This window comes from Mytilus californianus, unplaced genomic scaffold, assembly GCF_021869535.1.
Source record: "Mytilus californianus isolate M0D057914Y unplaced genomic scaffold, xbMytCali1.0.p SCAF_2, whole genome shotgun sequence".
In the NCBI taxonomy this organism is placed as follows: domain Eukaryota; kingdom Metazoa; phylum Mollusca; class Bivalvia; order Mytilida; family Mytilidae; genus Mytilus; species Mytilus californianus.
Genome location: NW_026262668.1, coordinates 38,560,641 through 38,588,099, shown reverse-complemented (window position 1 = coordinate 38,588,099; position 27,459 = coordinate 38,560,641). Strand labels below are relative to the sequence as shown.

General features: G+C 31.7%; 1 protein-coding gene across 1 annotated transcript; it reads left to right on the top strand.

Moving 5' to 3' along the window:
• Nucleotides 1-479: 479 nt before the first annotated feature.
• Nucleotides 480-25,334, top strand: LOC127727921 (uncharacterized). Its single transcript, XM_052235075.1, has 3 exons — nt 480-681; nt 17,129-19,100; nt 21,257-25,334. The coding sequence occupies exons 2-3, from the start codon at nt 17,138-17,140 to the stop codon at nt 21,277-21,279; spliced, it is 1,986 nt and encodes a 661-aa protein (XP_052091035.1). The 5' UTR covers nt 480-681; nt 17,129-17,137; the 3' UTR covers nt 21,280-25,334.
• Nucleotides 25,335-27,459: the final 2,125 nt, after the last annotated feature.

The following is a 27,459-nucleotide window of genomic DNA, read 5'->3' as shown; positions in this document are numbered from 1 at the left end:
TTTTGGTTTTTTTGTGTGAAAAAGGTTAAAGATAAATATGAAATGCCCCATGTTTGCCTGGTGAGCTAGTTCAGGCTCTTAGGAGCATTTTTATATAGTTTCATTGTGTAGCCAGTCATTTTTCAAGATCACATTATTATTTGTAAAGAAGATGGTTTGCTTTTAGTGTTAATTTATTCTGTAATTAAAAGTTTTATATATTGGTATAAATTACAGAGAAATTGAATTTTATATTTAAATTATTTACTTTTGTAGGTATTCCAATATTATATACTTATTGAATTTGTTTGATTTGAAATTTACTGATCAATTAATTGTTTAGTAATTAGCTATATAGGGAGAAATTATTTAACTTTTTTTGAAAAATAAATTAACTATTTGTGTAATGTATTGTTAGGTGAATTTTAAGATGGATTACAAGTAACATATTGATCGCCTATCCATTAAATACCTTGATCACATGACTTAGCACAGGTAAACATTAGGAGAATGGACCATAAGTCTCATTGTGCTGTATAAACATCTGAAAACCAAAGTGTCAGTTATGGTTTTGGCGTGGTCTCATTTTTTGAAAATGGTGGAGAGGCTTGGTCATCCCATGTAATGTTCAACGAGATTGAATTTAAATTGATCTATCCATGGTCTTGTAACATGAATATCTTCCTTCAAGGTGTTTGAAAGGTAGGTTTTTAAACTGGATGTTTAGGGGGAAACTGGAAACTGCATTTGCAATCAGCTGTTGAGGATTTTTATCTTAATATGTAGAGTCATGATACCATTGCATGATTGAATTCATGTTTAGTTGTATAGTGATTGATTATGTGTTGATAAAAGGAAAAAGCACAGTGCAGAGGATCAATACCTAAGTTTTATAATATCTAAAGTGATTAAAATTCTTTAAATATGATTACACGGAAATGGATTTAAATCATTAAGAAAGCTAACATCTAAAAGTGGAATAAAGTCAAAAAGGAATGTATGTTTTTGTGTATTTTCAAGTTTTAAAAGGTAAAAATTTGAATAATTGTTGATGTGTTGTACATGTAGGTTGTGAATTATGTAACATGCCTTAAAGGTGTTGTTTGATTTAAATGTAGAAGCATGCAAGATGTGTAATAATGTGTAATAAAGTATAAATAGGAAAGAACAAAAAGTTATATTTTGAGATTCTGTGTAAACATCATTATCATAATATGAAACTTAGTTTGGAGAATCTTCATTCTCCATTACAATTACATGTATATCAAAATAATAAAAAAACATGCTACATTTTTGCATTAAATTAATCCATGGGAAAAGGAGCTCTAGGGGGCTTGGCAAGCCAATGTTTGGAGTGATACTTGTAAAAGTCTATGCATTTATAATATATGAAGCTCTGTAAACTCTTAGTCTGTATTTTAAGGGGGATTAATTGATTACTAGTATATAAATACTCAAAGGCATTACACTTTTGTAAACAGAAAAAGGGATATTTCATTGTTATGTTTTTCTCCAAACATTAAACTTGAAGTATACCAATCTCTGTGTATTGCATATTTATAATTGAAAATGAGAGAAAACACACAAAAAAGTGATTTGATTTTAACCTGAATTTTTAACAGTCTGCTTTTGTTGTCTCTATTCATGTTGCATAACTGGAGACAATCATTTTCTTGTTTCTTAACTGATAACACAATCTCAAGACATTAATTTCATCAGTAGCAACAAATGGGGTGGGGGAACCAATGCAACAAAAAGTCTATGCATTTATGCTGGCACCACTTCACCTTGGTTGACAATGTTTTCTGGCTGTAACAATCTGCTCTATCACCCTCTCAGGTATGTGTTACATATATTTAATGTTCTTTCTGACTTGGCCTGAAAGAAGTGTTGCTATACGATAAGGGGTCATGTTTTGGTGATCTTTTAAAGCAAATTTTTATCAACCAACATTCGTAGTGAAACAATGGTGTTTGATTACAAATTTTTTTCCTACAAAAATAGATTGACAGAATTGAACAAATACTTCAATGCTCTAATAGATTAATATTTTATCAACTTATGGTATATATTATAAAAATGAAAAAAAAAAAATCCTCAGGGTTCAAGTATATATATATATAGGTGGCTTTTGTAGTCAACAGGGACATTCAGAATATAACTATATCGGAGTTCATCTGCACTGTATTAAGTTGATCAGATAAAAATGCAATCAGCATTCTTAAAATAGCTATAAAGATAAGACAATGATTACCTTCAAAGGATATTCAAACTCATAAGTCGAAAATCAAACTGACAATACCATGGCAAAAAGCAAAAAACGATAAAAAAAACAAACAACAGTATACAAAACACAACAACTAAATACTGAGCAACAGGAACCCCCCCCCAACCACCAAAAAAAAAGGGAGGTAATCTCAGGTGCTTTGGAAGAGTAAGCAGATTCTGCTCTACATGTGGCATTTGTCGAGCTGCTCATATTAGTACAAAACTGGTGATGAGTCTAATTTGCTAGGTCACATTCGAGGAAAAGAGGACAGGATTGTAGCTAACTAATTAATATCCCTTTTCATTACTCATTAAATTAGAGACGCATATGTTAAGTTTTCAAAAGGAAAATGTGTGTTCTTAAACAAGGTAATAAGAAATTAGAATACCATAGAGGATATTTAAATCGAAAATAATAGGAAAATATCTTTGATTATTATTAATGTAAAAATAAATAATAAGAAGATGTTGCCAATGAGACAATCTTTCCACCAGAGAACAAATGGCATACAAGTTAGCAACAATAAGTCACTGTACCAACTTCAACAATGAGCAAAACTTGTACTGCCTACCAAACTATAAATGGACCTGAAATGAAAATTGTTAAAAAATTCAAACGAGAAAACTAACAGCCTGATTTATGTACAACACATTATGTACAAATATGATATACAGCAACAAACGGCAACCATAGAATTATTTGCTCCTGACTTGAGACAGGTCAATACAGAATGCAGCAGAGTTAAATATATTTGCTGTAACCTTTTAGTAATGCAATATGCAGAATTCAGATGTCATATCGAAACAGTTGATTAATGAATATACTGTAGAAACATTTATTTTCGTGGGGTTAAAATTTCGTGGTTTTGTCTCTATATAAAATTTCATGGGGATTTAATTTCGTGGTTTCCATTAAATGGAAGTGATATTATATGTAGGTTAAATTTTCGTGGGGGTTTTAATTTCGTGGATATATTCTTTCCACGAAATAAACGAAATTAAATCCTCCACTAAAATTTCTGCTTTTACAGTATGCATTTGAGTCCTTAATTAAAAATGTATTTCTAGAGATGTGAAAAAGATTCCCAGAGGCTGACTAATATTCTTTGACGTTGAGTTGATGACTTTCCTTATGATCATTGGAAAAATTGTTGCAGGTTTAATATACATGTTCATACCATGATAAGCCTCGATGTTTTTCCAAGGAAGATGTGTTGACTGTTTCAGAAAAATATAATTACAAATGCCCAAAGTCCATTCTTTCATTTTTGGTATGAAACTTATACACAATGCTTATTACCACCAAATACAGATCAAGATTGAATTTTGGTAGCATCACTTTAACTGTTCGAGAGTTATGCCCTTTTATAAATGGAAAAATTACAAAATTTTTAGTTTCCGTTCTCTAACTTAAGTTTGCCTCAACCAAATATTATGAAACTTATACACAATGCTAATTACCACAAAACACAGATCAAGATGAATTTTGGTGTCGTCACTTTAACCGTTCTAGAGTTATGCCCCTTTATAAATGGAAAAATCCCAAAATTTAGTTTCCGTTCTCTAACTTAAGTTTGCCTCAACCAAATGTTATGAAACTTATAAACAATGCTTATTACCACCAAATACAAATCAAGTTTGAATTTTGGTAGCATCACTTTAACCGTTCTAGAGTTATGCCCCTTCATAAATGGAAAAATTGCAAAATTTTTAGTTTCCGTTCTCTAACTTAAGTTTGCCTCAACCAAATGTTATGAAACTTATAAACAATGCTTATTACCACAAAATACAAATCAAGTTTGAATTTTGGTAGCATCACTTTAACCGTTCTAGAGTTATGCCCCTTTATAAATGGAAAAATCCCAAAATTTTTAGTTTCCGTTCTCTAACTTAAGTTTGCCTCAACCAAATGTTATGAAACTTATAAACAATGCTTATTACCACCAAATACAAATCAAGTTTGAATTTTGGTAGCATCACTTTAACCGTTCTAGAGTTATGCCCCTTCATAAATGGAAAAATTGCAAAATTTGTAGTTTCTGTTCTCTAACTTAAGTTTGCCTCAACCAAATTTTATGAAACATATACACAATGCTTATTACCACAAAATAAAGATCAAGTTTGAATTTTGGTGGGGGTCACTTTAACCATTCTCGAGTTATGCCCCTTTAGAAATGGAAAAAAATGCAAAATTTTAAGTTACCATTCACTAACTTAAGTTGCCTCAACCAAATGTTATGAAACTTATACACAATGCTTTTTACCACAAAACACAGATCAAGTTGAATTTTGGTAGTGTCACTTTAATCATTATCGAGTTATGCCCCTTTATAAATCGAAAAATTGCAAAATTTTTAGTTTCCGTTCTCTAACTTAAGTTTGCCCCAACCAAACATTATGAAACCTATACACAATACTTATTACCTTAAAACTCAGATCAAGTACAAATTTGGGTAGCATCACTTTTATCGTTGTTTAGTTATGCCCCTTTATAATGTTGTATGCAAGCAGGGGCATCATCTGTGTCCATGGGGACACATTCTCCATTTTTTTTTTTTTAATTTTGTACTGGACATGTGCTATACTTCATTGATCCTAGGGGCCTTGGTGGCCGAGTGGTCTAAGTAGTTACTACTGTAATCACTAGCTAGTCAACACTGAGGTTGTGAGTTCGAACCCCGCTCGTGCGGGTGCACTCGACTCCAATCTTAATTGACTAGGATTGACAATTTTCCTATCGAAGGTCGAGGTTTTCTCCGGGCACTCCGGCTTCCTCCACCAATAAAAACTGGCCACCACGAAATAGCCCAAAAGCGGTGCTTAAAAGTGGCGTTAAAAACACAAAAAATTAAAAATCAAATCAAATCATTGATTCTACTATTCCTGCCTCTCTCTGTCTGTTAGACATTCATTATCTATTGGTGTACTTCCAAAACAGATTAGACTTGAAATGAAATATTAGGGTTCATTAATTTGCTTGAATATATTGATTTAAGTATGAAGTTGAGGTTTCAAACTGTTTCTATTTTAAAAGGCTGATTGGAGCTTGTTGTATATGTAATGAATAAATTGAGATCAAAATGATCTTAAATATGATAGCCAGTATGATAAAGCCATTTAAATGAGTGTGTTTTCATAGGTTTTCCAAACTGGTGTTAGTTCAGGATTATCTCCGAAAATTGTTGGGGTAATTTGAATGATGCCAATACTGTATGAATTCATCCTCTTTTGAAATAGTATATATCATTTTGATATATGATTAAGAAAATTAAGCATTGTCCAATTCCTTAAACTACTATCCTTTTTAACTTCTGGCTTCCTGCTGTTTTAAGAAGTTGCTAGATTGGTATAGTTTTGGAAGTCCACATAAAATATTTGTATAGAATGTTTTAAAATATTTCTTCATTTGTAAATCTGCAAGACATGATTTTAAGTGTTAAAGGAAATATGAAATTAACTTTATCTGAAGAAGTTAAGTTAGAGGTTTCATCTGACCAGCTATAAAGCTATAACTATAGTCAGGTAAAGCATTAAATGAAATTAATATCTTTTGTGTAAAATGGAGAAAATAAATTTAAGGTTTTTAAGAGGATCTTAGTACTTTTTAGATAAACTGGATTAGTTAATTTGAAGATTTAGAAAAGTAGATCCTTATTATGACCTATATAGACACACAATTACCAGTAAGAGTTGCAGCATAATATATAAATTTAGATTGATTGAGGTTATTCGTCTACATAATTATATGCATTATATGCTTTAATCCTAGATTTAAGAGTCCTGTCCTTGCATACAGTTATAAATTATTCATGACAAGTGTAAACTGTCATTAAGTGTAAGTTGTAACATGGATTGTTTAGATAATCTTTTGATAGAATTTCTATTGTATAACAAAGCATTATCAGGCCAAAATTGACTCTATCAAAGTTTGTTTCTGTCACATTAGTCTTATGTTCATTATAGAACCAAATACTGTTTTTATGCTCTGCCCAATGCGTTGTGGGTGGGGTGGGGTGAGGTGGGGTCGGGTGGGGTGGGGTGGGGGGGGGGGGGGGGTGGGGGTGGGTGGGGGGAGGAGGAGGGGGACATAGAAATACTGGTTGTCAGTGTCTGTGACTCCACTGGTCTTGTTAGCCCTCTCACATGTACAATTCTATGAAATTTTAATATCAAAGGTTTATATCAGCAATGTTTTGGACTACTTTTTAAAAGAGTTATAATAGTCACTTGCAAATATGAAGTATATAGAAAATTGCATAGGCAGCACCCTAACACCACCATTTCTTGTAGGATTGTTATGATTTATATCATAGGTTTATATCAGCAATTTCTTGGGTGACTAAGAAAATCAGAGCTGATTTATTATTATATTACAGGATTTATGTCTCAGGGTTAGAATGTAATTCATATTGAACATTGCATTGTAAGCACCCTCACACCTATACATTTCTTGTAGAATTTTATGAATTTTATACCAAAGGTTCATATTAGTAAGGTCATGGAAACACAAATTTTGAGAAACATTATTTTATGCTAGGATTTAAAAAAAAATGGTTTGTATATGCATAATATTAGCTTTTCCTTAAAGGGGCATTAGCTGTCAAATTCATGTTCACCAATTTGACATAAATTCTCATATTTGGTTTATAACATACTTAAAGTGAGTATTTTTGTCTAGAGGTCATTTAATTTACCATCCAAGACTGCTATGGTTATATAACCCGATATAAACATAAATAAAAATATAAACAGATAGTGACCACGTGCAATTGGATTTTTCTAGGTCTGTTTGATTTCATATTGGAGGTTAAAAAGTATGTTTATCATCGTTTTTACCTGTATAAGAATGATTTTTTTGTAGATCGAATCAGTCAACCAGATGGTTCATCCTTGTTTCACTTTCAATGTTGACATTCTTTTCCTTTTAAGAGCTGAATACATGTTTAACCCATCTCCAGCTAAGGGGTTAAATTGAAGGTCACATGGATTCAATGAGGTTGAATTATTCACTTGCAAGTGAATAATTCAACAGCAATGTTTCTTAGCTTATTTTGACAAAATTGAACCAAATTGGCTGCTAAAAGGGAATTATTATTTCACTATATCATTTTCATTAATGATTAGACAAAAAAAAAATCGTATTTTATTTTTTTTAATTTCTCGTAGCTAATGCCCCTTTAATGGATTCACTGTGGAATATAGGGTGAAAACTTACTTTCTAAATTGATTTCGCATGTGAAAATTGTGGTAAAGACTAAGAATTTGTTAAAAATTGACATTTTGAGGAACATCTGTTTTTGTTAGGATTTCAACCAAAATCTATATGTTGGTATAATTTTCTATATTCTAAATCAATATTTTTTAGTAACCAAACATTAACAGGCAGCCAAAATGCATAGTGCTTGGATTTTAACAAAACTTTATATTTATATTGAACACATCCTGAAATAATTCCTAGCATGTCTTCAAATTAAAAAATAAAAATTCCTCATGAACTTGAATTACTTGCAAAAGTATTATCTATTTCTTTCTGTGCCTCTCACAAAAATGTGCAAGCAGGGCACTTGCTGACATGTCAGTTTTTTTAATTCTAAGCTATTTAAGGAATGACTGTAATATTTTTTCTGTCTATGAAGAAATAACATAAAAAATGTGGTGCACACTGAATAACCTGTGTAGCGGGTTATTTAAAAGTGTGCGCCACATTTTTTATGTTATTTCGAGTCATTCCTTATAATTGAATTCTTAATTTCATTTTTACGGAGTAAATCATGGAAAAAACGTTGATGGCGTCACAGTCACATGACAAAATGATGTCTATGAGCTGATAAACAAAAAACTTTCAGCCAATCAGAAGATGTGTTACATCCAAAATTAAATTATTGCTAAATATTGCCAAAATAATATAAAAATTATCGCCAAAATAAAAAAAAAAATCATATCAGACATGAATAGTATCTGTGTTAATGCAAATAAGTCCAATATGGACTGTGAAGCATAGATCATGTACCAAAATCTGAACAAACATATGATATCAACAGAAAACAATCTATATTCATTGGAGTCTATTTGCTTTCCTCAGGTCTATTGACTACTTAAAACTTAGAAAGAAAAAAAAATTAGAAGGAAATGATGGGTTTAAAAAATTTGGGTGAATTTTTATCACCTCAGGTAATACAGTAGAACAAAGAAATCAAATTTCAGAAATCTGTATTAGATATTCCTCAATACAAAGAAGTGATGGGGAGGGGTATATAATTTTTTACCTATATCAGTCAATCAGTTTGTCCATCAGTCATTTTCGATTCCTGATGCTAACCCAAACACTTTATATTGGATCGCATTCTTTCTTTAATATATAATCATGTACAATGAGAGGAAGATCCCTATTGATTTTGAGGGTCACTACGTCAAAGATCACTGTCAAATTTACTAAAAATAGACTGAAATTTGTGCAAAAAAAAGATTTCTTGATGCAAAGTGATTCCAACCTTAGGGGAATACATCGTCACACATAATGAGAGGAGGACATATATATATATTGATTTTGAGGTAACTGTATCTAAGTTCAAGGTCATAGTTACTAAAAATACACCAAATTTGTTTCCAGATTTTGAATGAAATACCACATATGTGATTGTAATTTTACTGGTCTATCTACATGATATATAGTCACATTTATTAAGAGTAAGACTTGTACTGATTTTGAAGGTCATTATGTTTATGGTCAAGGCCTATTTTTTTTTTTAAAACATCACAATTTGTGCAGAAAAGTGGTTTCCACATGCACAGTCAATTACTAAATATGGGATTGCTAACTTACTCAGATTTATGGTCGCCAGTTCCTATGATGAGACGAAAATTCACATCAATCTTGATGTTATTATGTCTACTGTCCAAAATAAATATATAGATAAAATAAGATATTTACTAATAGTATATTTGTGTAAGACAATATTACTGTCTTAAATCATAATTTATATGGAGACAAGGGGTATGAGCTTGCTCTTTAAGGTTCTCTAATTGCTCAAGTTGTAGGAATAAAAATAGAGTGTATCCGGAGTTCTTTTAGAACCCAGTGTTTTCTTATGGGATCTATCACTAGTAATTACTACTTAAGTGTATTGGTTTATTATCTAAGTATGATATTGTAAATCATATATTTATTGGAGAGTTCAATATCTTATGATTCCTGTCAGCATAATACAACCATGTCAGTTTATCTTGTTCTATCTTCAATATATTTATATGTGTATGTAAATACAACTTTTATTATTTGCAACTTGACTTTTGGTCAGGTCAAGATTTCACAAATCTGTATTAGAGAAGATTTTTCCAGGGTTGTTAGGAGTAAAGCAAATTGCTTCATGCTCAGCATCTTGTTTGTCATTTTACCTTTAGAATGTCAGCATTTAAGAGATCTTCTTTTCTGAGCTCTATAGAATGTGGTACAAACTTTGAAATATATTTGGGATATATCTGCTAAATTTATCCAAAGACCATGTCATCCAGTCAACACAGCTGTCAATTCTCTGTATTTAGCATAGACATCTTCATCCTTTTTGTAGGCGTTGTGCTGGACATGGGTATAACCTATCTACGAATACAAATTTTTATCATAAGCTAGCTGTCTGATCCAGGTATGCCTCTGATCAAAATTCTAGATGTCTAATGTCAGGGTTAAAATACACAAATAGAATAAAAAAATCTAGGGAACCATATCCACCAAGGGATAAAGATTTGAATAACTATAAGGCACTGTATATGATCAAACCTCAATAATAAACAAAGCCCATACCAAATAGAAGATATATAAAAGGCTATTACATTTAAATTTATTAAAAACAAAATCAGTGTTAGTAAGGTACAAAATATTGAAATAAGGTACAGACAATATTAAAAAATCTTGTTAAAGTGGCAAATTGATAGCCCTTCTAAATAAGTAAATTCAAAAGGTTCAATAAGTTTTCAGGAATTGTTTCTAAATTTATGGACTCTATAAACAACTTCAGCATAAAAAATACGATGTGATCGATATTGCATTTGTAATAAGACTTCTAACTGGTACAGCCAAACTTTCAAACCAAATATATGTATCGTATCCATATGTGCATTCTCCTTTTTGGGCATTTGGTCATGTAACTTCTGTGCTCTCACTTTTACAATTCTTGCCAGATTTTTATTGAATTTATGTTAAAGATTTATATAATTTCCAGGATAAAATTCAATGAAAACAGGTAAATTTTTATTGATATTTTTAACAGGAAATGTAGAGCGCATGCACCACAAAATAGATGTTTTAACTTAATGTTTGTTATATCATTTTACACATTTAACTTGAATTTATAGTTTGTCGATGCCTGCACTTTATGTTTCCTAGGCCTAAATCTGGTTGAAATCTGAACGATTTCATCAAATTTCGCAGAAATCTCTTTTTTTGGACTATCTGGGATGTAAAAATGAATGCTCTAAAATAAAAACAGTGTCTTTTCATCAAATTAAAAGATTTTTATGCCCCCTCCGTGGTATTAAGTTTTACCCTTGTCGTCCATCCGTATGTCCCAGAATTGGTTTCCGTTCTCTAACTTTAGATTGCCTCAACCAAATTTTATGAAACTTATACACAATGCTTATTACCACAAAACACAGATCAAGTTTGAATTTTGGTGGCGGCACTTTAACCGTTCTAGAGTTATGCCCCTTTATAAATGGAAAAATTACAAAATTTTTAGTTTCCGTTCTCTAACTTAAGTTTGCATCAACCAAATGTGTTGAAACTTATACACAATGTTTATTACCACAAAACACAGATCAAGTTCAAATTTGGGTAGCGTCACTTTTACCTTCTTCAGTTATGTCCCTTTATAACTATATGATATGCAAGCAGGAGCATCATCTGTGTCCACATGTGGACACTATCCACATTTATTATTTTATTTTTTAATTATTCCATTTTATACTTATTTTTACTTGATTGATTGATTATTGTCCCTATTCATAAGATCTCAAAATAATAGTAGTTTATACGTGCTGCCCTTCTATTACTCTAATGTTCCACATAAGAATATATGGACAGCACGTATAAACAACTGTGATTGTAAAATTGCATGAACACATCAAATAACTAAAAATAATTTAAAATATTTAAGAAATTTTAATTTACTAAAAATAAATTAAAAAACTTTTTTTTTGTGTCTATTTTAGATAAAAACTTTAAAAGAATAGGGTGCAATGCCCCAAGTGCCTATGAGTTAAACACACACAATTGATTTTTTTTCATTTAGATATTTCTTTAAGTTATATTCCAAAGTCGAAGTCAACATATTGTGTTTCTTATTACCTAAGGAAAAAATTGATGATGACCATGCAAAAATGCTTTTACTTTAATTTTAACTTGTGAGTAAAATCCACTTTTTTTTTTTATCATGTAACAAATTGCTATTTGATTAACTAAGTCACAATTTCATTCAAGAAGCTCTTTAACTTATATGACACCTTAAAGGGTCATACCTAATCAGCGTTTATCGTATTATATACCATACTCATATGGTGACGGCCATATGAGTAATACTTGAATGGTGACGAACCATTTGAGTATGCACGCATATGGTCATGACCATATACTCATATGGTCTGGAACATATATATGTAGGACTCTGAACCGAAATGGTACTCCAAACCACAATGATGACTCTGAAGTGCAAATTTGATCACGCCAAAGTGTGATGGTGGTAAAGTTGAAGTACGATGGATTGCTTAAACTTTATTGTCAATGTTTTTCATGTCCACATGTCAATGGAGAAGTCAATTTGTTTGTAAGAAGCAGCTTTTCAGTTTATTTAGTAAATAGTCGAGAGTATGCAGCAAAATTTATTAGGATGATTTAGTATACAACTGTAACTAAGGACATAAATGATATGAAATATATTCAAATTTTGCAAACACTGTTTAAAGAGATAAAAATTAAAGTGTCAATGAAACTATGACATTAGCAGTGTTCTTACAGATGATGTTCAAACAGTAAACAATAATCACATAATCCTAATGGTACGATAAACAGGCTTATATAATTGCACAATGATAATTCTTTTACAGATTCTCTCTTTTCAACCATACACATACATATCATCTAAACCGAAACGCCATATGTCAATAATGATTGCAAATTCTGACTAATAAAAAAATCTATGTCTCAAGATATTTGCAGATTTAAAACTAGCCATCACCCGTCATAAAGACCACCACACTTAAAAATGACGCAGACCATTGCACTTCAGTGTGACCATCGCACCTCCAAGTCCTAGACCTACATATATATAAATTGACCCCCTTGGATTTAAGGAAAGATTCAAAAGGCACCCAACCCATGATTGATTTTATCAGAGACATATAAATTGTATTATATGTCTCTGATTTTAATAACAAATCTGGTTTTGTTATTTTAACTTTTAGAAATATGTAGGAAGAAAAAAGCATAATAAAATGATGGAATTGAGTTAAAAAATGTTTGACTTTTTGAAAAATATATGATATGTGCTATGAAGTATGTAGAATAAGATATACATGGACTGGACAATTCCTTTCAAAATGAATAAAAAGAAATGTGGGTATATTTCAATGAGACAACAAACCAAGTTAAAAATATGAAGGCATTCAGTAATTTGCAATGACATAGTCAATTCATGAAATGCTAGAGTGTTTGTTTTCAATTGATCTGCTCTTTTTTTTTTTTTTTTTTTATCTTAACCCCAATGGCATAACTCAGATTTTCAAGGTGATCTGAACACTAAGAAAATTCTGACTACCTAATAATGGTGGCCACAAATATTTTACTCAGACTGAGCAGTGAGACAATACCACGAACACATTCCAACCTTTTTATTGAAAATCTAAAACTGTGACTTCTTGCAAAATTGTTTTAATTAGATTTTTAAGTTTTCATTATTTAAATTGGTCTATATCATCAGGAATACACCTGAAGAATGTTTTAGGCTAAAATCCTTGACCTTGTCGGCATGCAAATAAAGATGTTTCATCACCTTTTAAAATTGTACAATAAAAGTTGATGTTATCATTGTATAAATAGTTTTAAACTTGGACACAAAGAATGTTAGGTTTAATCCTTAGATTGATTTTTGATATGGACTTTGATATAGGTGTAAATATCAAGTGTCTGTCTAGAAATGGATTAAGTTTTGGAAATTTTAAAATTACCATTACTTGTCTAATTATACCCTGCTCTTAAAGGAGGAGGTATTCTTGTGTACGTCTGTCTATGTTTCTGTCTGTCATTCTGTCCGTCCATTGGTCCTATAAATTTGTTTAGATCAGAGCTAGCTTCTTAAATATGGTTTGAATCATCACACATCAACTTCCTGTTTACCAAATACTTATATATTTTTACCAAAAAATGGTCCTGTATGAAATTTTAGTCGCATTTTTATCAAGAACTACAAATCAAGGCTTTCTAGAACTTGGAATCAGACTTCATGTGAGCATGCTATACAATATGATGTATTTTCACACCCATTGCTCATCAATTAATTGCCAACTGAATTCTTATAGGAGATATCCATCATTTGTTAGCAATGGCAGTCACAGTTTAACTTGATGTAACTGATCTTAATAATGACATTGATAGTATATAGCAGTTGGGTTGTCATCAAAATTTCTAATGTGCAAACAGTTTGCAAGTCTTTTCACCAGTAGTACTAATATGAATAAGCTCTAATGTTTTGAATGGAAATTCAAGACGACAGCTTACCTGAAGACTTCTTCAGTGACTACCAGAAGAAAGTATACAAAATGAAAAATTGGAGAGAGGAGAGTGGCAATGTTGAATTGAAACAAAACAATTAAGAAAACCAAAACAGATATCGTTATTGCAAATGGCTGTTTTTCTTTAATTGTTTAACATTTCATACCGATATAACATGTTACTTTTATTATTCTTCTCTTAGTTTATTTATTTTGTATTTACATTGTATCATAGGTCAAATTTATTTGTTCAGTGTATGTTCAATGGTGTTAATATGTCCTTTGATTGAGTTAAGCTATTTCAGTTGATATTTTATAGTGTGTCTTTCTATGTTGTGATGTTACACTATTGTTTCAGAAAAAGGGTGAAGGTTTGGTACCATTAAAACGTTTAAGCCCGCTGCATTTGTTTGCACCTGTCCTAAGTCAGGAATCTGATGTTCAGTAGTTGTCGTTTGTTGATGTGGTTCATAAGTGTTTCTCGTTTCTCGTTTTTTATATAGATTAGACCGTTGGTTTTCCCGTTTGAATGGTTTTACACTAGTAATTTTTGGGGCCCTTTATAGCTTACTGTTCGGTATGAGCCAAGGCTCCGTGTTGAAGACCGTACTGTGACCTATAATGGTTTACTTTTATAAATTTTGACTTGGATAGAGAGTTGTCTCATTGGCACTCATACCACATCTTCTTATATCTATCTAGAGGTAACCATATGGTCTTTACAACCCCTAAATCATTAAGCAAACCTCTTTTAAATCAGGACATCTCCTTTTTTTTATAATTAAACTTTATCCTTACATGGAGGTTACTAAACCTGTGAAAACCATGACCATATCTGCCATATATGTGAACGATATTTTTTCAACCGAAAATGGTAAAGTAAAGATAGGTTTTACTCTAACACTTACACCAAATTCTGTTTTGTAAAAAAAACAAACATGTAGAAACAATGAATAACACTTACAACATCCCTGATAGTGTACAAATAAAAATATTTTGCAAGGTTAAAATTCAACTCTATCTATTGTCTGTGGTAGAAAACATTGGGAAAAAATACAATAAAAGTAAAGAAGAAAAAAAATAAATTTTGCTTACACTTCAGCCTTCTTAATATCATCAATATCATGCAGACTGATCAATGTACTTCTAAATAAATTTCAAATGACAATTTAAACACTTAAATAAATTTAGATATTAACAATATAATTTGTAATTTTTAAAAAGCAATCTGATTAGTTAATTACCTGGCTGTAAATAGCACCTCATCCTGGCAAAGCTATTTACATCCAGGGATCAAAGGTGGATTTATTGGGGGAGGGGACCTGTGCAACCCTTAGAGAGCTACATATTTGGTAAATATATAGAATATTTTTAAGTCCCACTCCTAATGTTGTCTGGTTGGTGGGCTACCTATTTCAAAATCATTGATCTACATCTGGGGATAATTAAAACTGCATTTCCAAAAGCACACAACTGATCAACTTTCTCCATTAAGTGAAAAAGGCATATACATTTTGGAAAAAACCACTGCAGAGAGGGTAAAAAGGCATATCCTTGAGCATATATACCCAGGCAATGTCACGTACACTTTAGTCTGTTTTCCAGTATGTAAAAATGTGTTGTGAGCTAGTTCATATGAATTTTTCAATTTTCAGCCCAGGTATAAAAATGAGTAAAGGAAACTTCATAAGAAATATTTTGTTATCTTGGTGTAATTAGGAGTGTACAGAATTTTACACTGTTGTTGACTTCTGTGCACCCCTGATTACACCAAGATAAATAATAATGTCTAACACAAACCAGGAAAGCATCTGCATCAAATTCATTTCACCCCTGGTATACCTTTTATTTGAGAGTCTTTGGTAGATTTCCTCTGGGTGTGATTTCAAACAGACTGCAGTCATTCTGTTATTTATTAAAAGTATAAAAATTGTTTTTTCCTCATTTTGGGAATTTGGTGTTAATGGCAGATCTTTGATTATAAGTTTCTGTTAAATTGATTTGCTACTCACTTTTAGACTGTGTGATTTAGAGTTTTACATATTGTATTGACACCTGTCTGTTTTTGAAGACTGTCATGCTGACCTCTAAATGTCTTTTGGATTTTTATATTAGTGGGTTGCTGTCTCATTGAAGTATACCCCACATCTTTTTGTTAATAATTTATATTAGGTGTTTTTTACCCTTCATGCATGCACACTTTTTAATTATGATCATTGAAAACATGAACTGAGTGAGGTTAACTATGGTAGCATTTTGAAACACACTATACTCATAGAAGGGATAGAAGAGATAATGATAAGTTAGTAGCCTGTTCACAAAACTGTATAAGGTTTTAAATGATGTTGATTTAAATAACAAATGATTTTATAATACCTTTACACTTGTTGCTTTCCATCAATAAATAGTTGTTGACTACAAGATGTTACCATACTTAATAATGTAACTTATTGAAAAATGGAAAGAGCACCAGATTTAAGTCTAAACAATATATTTTAAGAATGAATTTCTTCTGCCTTTCAACTGTTTGAAAAGTTTTCAACACTCTGCCTTTGATTGATATTGTAAACTATTATGGAACACACAAAACCAAAAAGACATCTATTTTGGTAAACATTTCCTTAAAGATGTTTCTGTATAATTTTTAAGAAGTAGTACACTTCTGTAATATGTTTATAAGTGAATGGGAAATTGACATACCAGTCAAAAAATAAATGGCAATAAGAAAAGGTAATTTAGAATGGAGCATGAGCAAGTTTAAACAAAATTTAGGAATTATACCGAATGCTAGGTGTAAAAAATCAGTTGGAAACACAATGTCAAATAGAATAAAAGGGAAATTAAAATTTTAAATCTGGTTATTTGTGTAAATAGATTTGTTTCCATCATATTAAACATGTCTGCTTCGCATTTAAATACTATGTGAGAATTTTCATTCCTCAGATATTTATTTGGCTGAAAAAATAACCACAGGAAATACAGAATTTACATTAATATAATATGTGAGAACTAATTTAAGTTGAAAATGAAACTGAATTAAAGCATTTTTACAAACAGGTTGACGAAAAGTTACCTTAAACTAAAATAACTGTAGTTAGTCATTTTAATTATTGATATATTTCAGAGTTTAATAATGGGGAACAAACACACGACATCAAAGAAGGATGTGGAATTTCCTGGTGAAATAAGAGGAAGGAGCAGATCCTTTACAGGATTTTCTTCAAAATTTCGTCGGAAAAGTAAGAGTCCAACACGAGAACGCAGCTCATCTGTTTCAGAGCAACGTCCAAAAAGAGGAAGCTTAAAGTCTAGTCAAAATAGTGATACTTATTCTGGTCAGAATGGTCATTCAAAATTGTCAAAAACTAATTCACTGCCTATGGACGGTACGAGTAAACCTGTTACTCTTAATTGGAATAAAAAGTCTGCCAAGGAGGACAAAAATGATTCCTCCAATTCAATATCTACCTCAGCTCCTTCTAGATCTCGGTATATGCCTCATCATCATAATTCATCAACAATCACATTTTTGGAGGGGAAGGATACACTTGGGCGGGACACAATTCGTAAAAGTTTTACACAACAAGAGATGGAGGAATCCCCAAAGTCTACAGCAAAAAGGATGAGGCAACTCACCAATGTTATATATGGAGATAAATTAGCTAATCTTTCTCTACGCAGAGGACTTGCAATACAAAATCGTGACATGTCTTTGTCACAAGCAAGCCTGTCAAAGATCTCGATGAAGTCTAGGTCACTTCATAGTCTGCTGTCAACAGATTATGAGAATGATGAATTTGAGGACAATATTTGTGTTTGCTCAAATGAAAAAAGTCCAAAACAACAGGATTTTTCCCAAAGTAATGATTTCTATTTTATGCGACCAAGGACAGGATCTGCTCCAGCAAGTGAATTTACACAAAAAGGAAAAATTGCTATGGGAGCAGGTGACCATCAGAGAAGAAAAATATCTCATCAAATGCCGTTAGAAAGTACTCCTAAAGAAGTAGTTAGAAATGCAGGATCATATGAGAAGGTTAATCGTAGGTCTCCTGAAGAGGTTATTCAAGCCAGAAGAATGCTTGTATTTAGAGCTCTGAAAACAGAAGATGGGGTTGTTTCCCCTGATGATTCTAAAATACAAAATAAAATTGCAAATAATGGAGGTCATGTATCACCAATGAAGAATCTAAGAAATGTAGGTGTTGGACAAAAATCTCCCACAAAGGAATGGGTTAATTCAGCAGAATATTTTAAACAAGACTCACACAATCATGCCATGCATGGCAACAGACTAGAGTCACCTAATTCTTTTGTGTGTAGCAATAGCTCAGATAGTGGCTCAGCACCAAGCAATGACTTGATTTATTATGCTGCATCTCAAAGTGAAAACTATAAACTTAATTCTGGAAGCAAATTAGTGGCAGGAAGAAGCTCCGATGCTTTATTTGATAACAGATCTGTCTCAGCTGGCAATAGATCAAGGTCACCAGTAAAAAGGTCATCCTCACCAATTAATAATGAACAAAGAGCAATATATTCACAAATTGTTTGTACCCAAAATTTGAAGAAGTTGCCTGTTAAGGAGGATCAAAATCCTAGAACTCTAGAAAAGAACAGAAATCCAAAAACACCAACCAAAAATGTACTGCCAAATATTGATGAATACAAAGTTTTAAGTTCAAATGTATCTAAAGGTGACCGCTGGGGATCTTATGAAACTTTAACAAGAAAAGCAAAAAATAATGATGAATTTATTAATCAAGAATATTATCTTATGAGAGAGAGGAGTCATAGCTTCTCTTTGTCTTCACCTAAGCCAGGTTTTCGAAAAGAGAAGAGGATTGAAAAATCTTTTTATGATGATGTGTGCATTTCGCCAATAATGGACTATGAACAGTCTCCAAGATTACGTACAAGAAGCAATAGTTGGTCAGTTCTCCATGAAAAGCATAACATATCTCCGAGGTCAAAGGGTCAGCAATCCATGAATAGATTATGGAGTTACAGTGTGACATCACTATCTGACATGAGTTCAGAACTTTCTGGAAATTACTCACAACGCTTTCTTGATGACAGATTTAATGGAGAGGGTGGTAAGTAAAGGTTGTTAGTCATGTATTTACACTAAGGAAATGTTCCATCTGCTATTACAGAAAAATTCATACATAAATACATTTATATAACATAGAAAAATACAAAACTCCAAGGAAAGTCCCTTTTCAAATGGCAAAATCAAAAGCTCAAACACATCAAAGGAATGGAAAACAACTGTCATATTCCTGACTTGGTATAGGCATTTCCTTTTGTAGAAAATGGTGGATTAAATTGATTGATTGATTGTTGGTGTTTAACACCATTTTCAGCACTATTGGTGTTTAGTTGTAGCATTAAGCAATTTTTACATACTTTCTGTAAGCAGATAGTTTGTTACAACGATCATTGTACAAGGAAAATTTTCTTCAAAGGTTTGTACGGAAGAAATATGTTTTAATATTTGGTCTGCGGTTTGATAATATTGAGTTGTAGCATGTAAGCAATTTTTTTACATTTAACTTACTGCTGCATCCACTTCGAGTGTTTTGCCAATAGTTTGAAATTTTAAACACTCATTGTACAAGAAAAATGTTCATCAAAGTTTTATTGGCTCCAATGATCAGTTATGCTCCAAAATATATGTCATCTCAATCAATTGTATGCAGCAACACAGGTACAGACACTGCTTTTAAAGACACTTTAAAAACTACAACAAAACAACAAACACACAAGTATAAAACGTCAATATTTAAGGTGTAACACTCAAAACATGGTAAATTTAAAGCATCAATTTATAGGTTACTCTCACTGTGTTCTTTAGGTGATGATAAAGTCGAGATTATCAATTTACTTGTACCTGATGGAAATAATATAATTCATAAGAGAAGAAAAAATTATTCAGTCAGAAGTAACTGTATTGCGAGTCAGTCTAATCAAAGAGATCTAAATATAACCTCCTTGTCTCATAATTAAAAGTTTAACTATTTAATGTGAAATTTTCCTGTTACAGTCCCTTATTCTTGACCCTTAGAACTATATATTACCTGCTAGGTGGAATGTACAGTAAAAATCCAATTGAAACCCCCAAAAAAGCATCCAAAATTAAAAAAAAAGATAAAGACTTTTAAAAAAAAATAAAAAAATATTGTTTTCTCTAAAAGAAAAATCACATTTAAACCAATTTTACTTAGAGCTCCTATAGTCTGTTGTACTCGTCGTTTGCAATTTAGGAGGGAATGATAATCAACATTATATGGAAATTTTGTTTTTATTTCAATTCATTTTTATTGTGACTATTTACCAAAACTTTTTCTTGTTAATTTATATAATTAAATGTGTCCTTGCTAAAATGAAACAAACATCGAAAAGATCAGGTTTTCAGTGTTTAAAGGGGAGGTAATATTTTGACACTAGATTTCCCACTGCAATAGGGAACATATTTTATGTATTGTAGTAATCAAACTATTTTGTAGATGATTCTTCAGTTTCTCTATTATCATTCTAACCTACTTGGTAGACATGTCACTTTTCATTTATATATATAAAATTAAATAATTGAAATGTTTAAGTATCAATCTGTACAGAAAATTTAACTTTCAAATATGCAGAGATCTATGGTTCAAGATTGCTTTTCTTTTTTGTTTAAAAAGAGATCAACTTGTTTTCAGATTCTGATTCCTTCTATAACAGTCCATTAATTATCTCAAGAATTAAGAATGCACATTATTTTTTATTACATTTTTATGTGAAATGTGCTGGTTCATTTGGATAACCAGCTCAGGCAGCTGTCCTGACAAAATCTTTAAAAATCTTATTACAATTTTTGTAAACAAAATCATCATTTTTAAGAAAAAGATTTAATATTTGATTGCATCATATTAAATATCTTAATCTGAAGTATATACTTAGGTTGATAAAATGTATATTTGAATGGGTCTTTGAAGTAATTTTTAGAATCTAGAGTAAGATGTTTGTTCTCTATACATTGATATTGATCTGACTGACATGTGATTTAAGAGATTGTGTTTTGGTATGGTTTCTACATTTTGAGTAGTAAATGTATGCTTTGAAATAGAAAGCAATTATGGATATATTTGAATTTTTTTTATAAATTAAATACTATGATATGAAAATGAGATACTTCACTCAAAATTGCTGTATATCTTTTTTAAAAAAATGACACATGTCCTAAAACTATAAACACATATGTATAAAGTTGTAGGATGTGGGATACATTGACATGTTACTCACACACAGTACTTCTAGTACCAATCAGTCTATATGCAACATTCCTGAAGGCAACACAAAGGGTCAGTCTTGCATCCAATCCAGCAAACTTTGTCCAGTGCTTGGCAATGGGGTGGAATTTAAACCCAATTATTTACATGATGAAGATCACAGAACTGGCAGTTTTAGTTGTATTTGTCATTTCAGTTGTCTAGAAGTATGTTGTTTTTAATGGGTAATCAAATTTGTGTAAATTATTAGCTTTTCCTGAAATATTAAAATGCTTTGTATCTACAGTAATATAACAAAATTTTGAATGAAAAAGATCGTCACTGTTAGCCTCATCCCCTGTTCAGTGGAGCTGAAAAGATATAGAGATCTCCCACTTTGTAGATCCAAAAAGTAATAACTCACAAATATGAATTAAGTCACCATCAAACATATAGTTCAGTGCTAGGTCATTATATGAGCGAGAAATAACATATTTCAAAGAAGATTTGTCTTCAAGTTATATAGGTCAAGGTCATCACATACCATCAGGCAAAAAACTTTTTGGTACTATATAGATTTTAGTTTATCTAATCATCTGTTAGCATTGTAGGCAAAACTTGTTAGATTACAAGGGAAGCCTATCTTTGCTTTGACCTCTCTCTTTTTGCCCCCTGTGCAACACGTTGCGGGGGACATAGAAATACCAGGTGTCCGTCCGTCCAGTCTTGTTAGCGCCCTCACGTGTACATTTCTCGCCAGATTTTTATGAAACTTATATCATAAGACTATATCAGCAATGTCTTGGACGAGTTCGAAAATCAGTGCTGATCAATTATTTTTAAAAGAGTTATGCCCCTTGGAAACATTAGTTATATGGAAAATTGCATCGTTAGTGCTCTCATGTGTACAATTCTTGCCAGAATTTTTTGAAACTTAAATTATAGATTTATATCAGCAATGCCTTTGACGAATTCGAAAATTAGTGCTGATCAGAAATTTTTAAAAGAGTTATGCCCCTTGGAAAAATTAATTATATGTAAAATTGCCTTATGATCGTCTTATGTGTACAATTCTTGCCAGACGTTAGTGCCGATCAATTATTTTTGAAAGAGTTGTGCCCTTGGAAATATTGATTATATGGAAAATTGCATAGTTAGAGCTCTCATGTGTTCAATTCTTGCCAGAATTTTATGAAACTTATATCATAGATTTATATCAGCAATGTCTTTGACACTTTCAAAAAATAAGTTCTGATCAAATATTTTTAACGAGTTATGCCCCTTGGAAATATTAATTATAATGGAAATTACATTGCATTTGCTCTGAAGCCTTCATTTCTCTAAGATATTAATAAAAAGTTTTAAAGAACCAAAAAAAGTGCTTTTTTTAGTTATTGCCCTTGTACCTTGGATAGATAAAATATGTGCAACATGGGGGACATTGGCACTCTGTTCTTTCATTTCTTTTTTGATAAGAGTGCTTATAGTTTGGATGTACAAAATTTATGTAAAGAAGTTTCTGATTCCTGCAGGAATTATGTCACATATATATAACAATCACATATTTATAGAACATGTGGACTCCCTTTACCTCAATCTTGCACATAAAAAAAGCTGTTTTTACCTTCTGTTTTTGAGATTTGCAAGAAATCAAGATTGGATATATGTAGAAATATCAAGTGTAAATTCATATTTTGACGAGTGAGATTGGTTTCGGACACTGTTTAGGTTTTCTAATAAAACATAAAAAAGAAGATAAAGAAATGTTTGCTACAGTTATTGTGGAAAAGGGGCAGATTGTTTTTACAACAAAAACACAAAATTAGATACACCCTTGGTACCTGTGAAACACATGTAACAAAAAAAGGATTATTAAAAAAATTTGATCCTGCTTGAGATTACAACTGTATTGTGTTTTTGTTAAAAATTTCTAACAATAATGGTAAACATTTGGAATGAGCCTGAGGTCAACATGAACTAAAATGATAGTAAAGTTCTCACTTTGCACTACCAGTAGTTAATATGAGGTTTATACTTTATAGAGCACTTATAATGATATGTAGACTGAAGGTTGAATTCTGCATTGAATTTTTGCTCCTATTTTTCAAAAGGTGGATTTAAATCTTTAAAACTTCTTTGCCTGCTCATACATTTGATTCAGAATCTAAAACTTGTCTTAATTACATATAATTCAATAACTTTGTCAAATGTTTATTGTTTTTTCTTAAATTTATGGAAGCCACTATATTAAAAGTAAGAAAATATTTTCAATGACTACACTAAATTTTGAATATTTTTCCTGATTAATAATGGTTACTACAAACTTACTTCTGTGCATCACTTTAAAACGTGGTAATGTGGCTATAGTTTTTAGATTATGCTGTAGTCACATGCTGATACTACGGGTCCATGCAACCCTTTTGAATTTTATTATCTTTTCTGGCCAATAGGGTCATCTGGGCTATTGCCATCACTTTCTGTCTGTCAGTCTTGGGTAAAATTTACACATTTTCAGCTCTGGAAACTTGGACCAAAAATAACCAACTCGCGAGAATTCCTGATTGTTAAGAAAAGCGCTTAGTGGAGCGAGGCAAATAATTGTTTGGACAATGCAATGCTTAAAAATTATTATACATTTTCAAATCAAAAGGGGGATGGGTGCATAGGCCTCTATACGCCCCTGAATTTATCACTAGGGGGACTCTCTGTTCAGTCTTGAATTGAAAACCATCATTATTTTATTCTCTGAGCTATTTTGCCATTCATTTATTTATTTGTGTGAATGTTTTCATCTGAAGTCACCGGAGCAGTTTTACACCAAATTAGGTTATAATCACTCTTAAGATGTTAAGATTTTAACTATCACTATAGATTATACACAAGTATTGGCTATTTCATGTTTCTATACTAGAAAAGAAAGGATTGGGGTATCAATCCATGACACAGAGTCTGTACATGCACAGCAAAAAAGCACAAAAAGCAAAGGAACAGTGCTTTATTGCTGTTCTTCATCTCAAAGTCTGTTTATTTAGCCTTAATGATAGTCCTTTGATGACCACCTTCCAGATTTTGGCAAATGACCTGTTTCATACAACCAAGATGAACCTTATTAACTAGATATATGTTATGAAAAAATGTCTGAATGATTTGAACTGACCTTGTCTGGAAAATGCTATCACAGCTGAAGTTTTCATTAGTTGTTACCTCCCTTGGACTATTAGACAGATTAGATATTCACATAACACTAACTATTACATAAACTCCTTCCTGATTGATTTAGCTAGTACATCTTGTACATTTCAATGATACTTATTTTGAAAATGTCTAAATCATTGCTATGGTGTATGGATACTGGTGTAGATGAATTAAGAATTTATTAAGAAACTAAGGTTGCAACTCCATCAGGCAAACTTCAGATCTTAGATTAATTTGGCTATTATTTTTAAGTCCTTTTGGGTCATATAGCTCTATGTACAACACATCCTTGGCTTTTAATTTTTGGGCTTTGAGTGTTCTTGGTGAAGTTTATTGAATTCCAGAAAAGTGCTTTTAAGATGCATACAATTTTTAAAGTGTTATTTTCATTTTTTCTTCTTCATTAACTCAAATGAGTCTGTGCCCTTTATCAGTTCAGTGTCCTCACAAGTAGCCATCAATAGTAAGGGGGATATAAAGACTGAATTGGTCAGGGTTAAAGTTGTCATATAATTCTCAATAAAGATTTCTATCCTCTGTTTAATATTACCAAGAGAGACAACGCTTATTATTTGCAAGTCAGATTTGTTGAAGTTTTCTTGATTGATGAACTTATCAGTTGGAAAGTTTAGTTAAAGATAATAATTGTTTATTTCAAACTTTTATTGAAAGGGAATGTCACAAGGTCAAAAAAATTTGGAAAGTAATTCTCTGAACTTCTTCTATATATGCTGGGACATAATATATTGATTGACATGCTCCCAGCAATATGCCAGAATATTTTTTACACTTGTTTGCATAGTTCATTCCTCCTATTCCCATTTTTTATAAATATGGTAAGAAAAGTTAAAATTGTGTGTGGGAATGGGGGGGGGGGGGGGGGGGGGGGGAGTGGGGAACTTGTGCAAACAAAGGATTATACTGTATAAGCATTGTTTAATCAAATCTTAATTGACAAGTGTTTTTTTTTGTATGTGTATGAATTCTGTGTTTTTAATTTAAATAAATATGAACGAAATAGAAATAAAATGCTTCGCTGAGCGCAGCCTGAAACGACCGCAGAGGTCGAACCCTGAACAGTTGGGGCAAATTTGGACACAATATTCAAGCTTGATACTGTCTGAATTTGGATTGTGATCAAATTTTTGACATAATATAGGTTTCTGACACAAAATAAATGTGGTCAAAGATCTTATAAATCCATTGCGCAATACTGTGCAATTGAAGATTTCTTCTTGAAACTTTTAAAAAATTCGAAATTTTATCCCTTAAAAAAATCCCCCCCCCCGAACTTTATGAAACCCCCCTTGGAGCAATAACCCCAAAACTCAATCCCAGCCTTCCTTTGTAGTATGGAACCTTGTAGAACAATTTCAGAGAGATCTATACACTTACACACAAGTTATTGTCTGGAAACTAGAAAAATGCTTGTTTTTGGCCCTTTTTTGGCCCCTTATTCCTACATGTTTGGGGCAATTAACCCCAAACTCAATCCCAGCCTTCCCTTTGTTATATGGAACCTTGTGGTACAATGTCAGAGAGATCCATACATTTACACACAAGTTATTGTCTGGAAACTAGAAAATGCTTGTTTTTGGCCCCTTTTTGGCCCTTAATGCATAAACTGTTGGCCCCATAGCCCCTAAAATGAATCCCAAACTTCTACTTGTGGTATTAAACATTGTGGTACAAATTCAGAGCAATCGAAATACTTGTACACAAGTTATTATCCTGAAACAAGAAAAATGCTTGTTTTGGGCCCCTAATTCCTAAACGGTTGGAACCATCATCCCAAAAATCAATCCCAACCTTCCTTTTGTGGTATTGAACCTTCTTAAAAAATTTCATAGAGATCCATTCACTTAAACTGAAGTTATTGTCCGGAAACCAATGTGTCTTCGGACGACAACACAGACGACGACGACATCATACCATTATACGATCCCAAAAAATTTTTTGCGGTCATTTAACAAATATAAGTAAATTATATCAATACTTTTAAAACACAAGTTCAACACTAGATTCAAGCAAACATTACAATATGAAACAAACAATACAACAGCACTAAAACAAATCACACATTGTAGTACACACTAACACACATTAGAAATTCACTGTATATAAGTCTATTAAAGTTTATTAATTTATTCAATGTGAATAAGGTGGGAGGATACATCACCAAACTGTACTGTTGTGACTTCCTGGTTGCGGTATCCATCCCTAAGCTCATCTAATCTGCTGTCGATTTCAACATATTTTCGTTTTTGGGCCACTCTTCCCACCGGCTGCATACTGGATCATTGTCAGGGCGTAGCTTCCTCATGTGTCAATCTTTTTATGAGTTTAAATATGTTTGGATGTAGGTGCTGGACATGTTTCTTCAGCTTGCTTGGCCATTAAAGATGATGTGTAGTCCTCAGTTCCTGTGTTGTGTAATGGTCCCATCAGTATTTTGTTACATAGTCTGTAAAGGGTGTGTAGTTGATGTTAGTATCAATCTGATATATGTCAGTTAGGGCATTGAACAACCGGTCTTCGATCTTGGCAGAAGCTGGGAACAGTATATTTATCGAAGTTTTTTGGTAAAACTGGTAGGTTCTTTTTGCGTTTGTTGTACATGGAAATCTTGCAAGATGGGAACGTTTTAATATTATCTATCATCAATTTATGTGTTCGAATGACAATTTTTTAGGTTTACAATTTCAATGATTTTTTATTCTTACTTCTTTTTATCTGACTTATTCTTTATTTTATGGTAATTCTTTGAAGGAGAAAAACATATTACAAATAAACAGTGTATTAATTTTTATTTTTGTTTAAATAATATAATTAAACAGTGTAAGAAATATGTTTTCTTTTAGAAAAAAATACGTCTAGGTTAGTCTATGGAAGGTATATACTATGAAATTTATATTTAATTTCATAGTATATACCTTTTCATAGACTATCCAATTTAGCACATATTTACAACTCGAGTAATCTTTTAATTGGTCTATAGATAGTTTAT

What these genes read in the sequence shown, in the direction of transcription:
- LOC127727921 (XM_052235075.1), top strand. Translation starts at nt 17,138, where the DNA reads ATGGGGAACAAACACACGACATCAAAGAAGGATGTGGAATTTCCTGGT. An exon ending in CAGATTTAATGGAGAGGGTG is followed by an intron (nt 19,101 to 21,256) that starts GTAAGTAAAGGT and finishes ATATGTATAAAG; the next exon opens with TTGTAGGATGTGGGATACAT.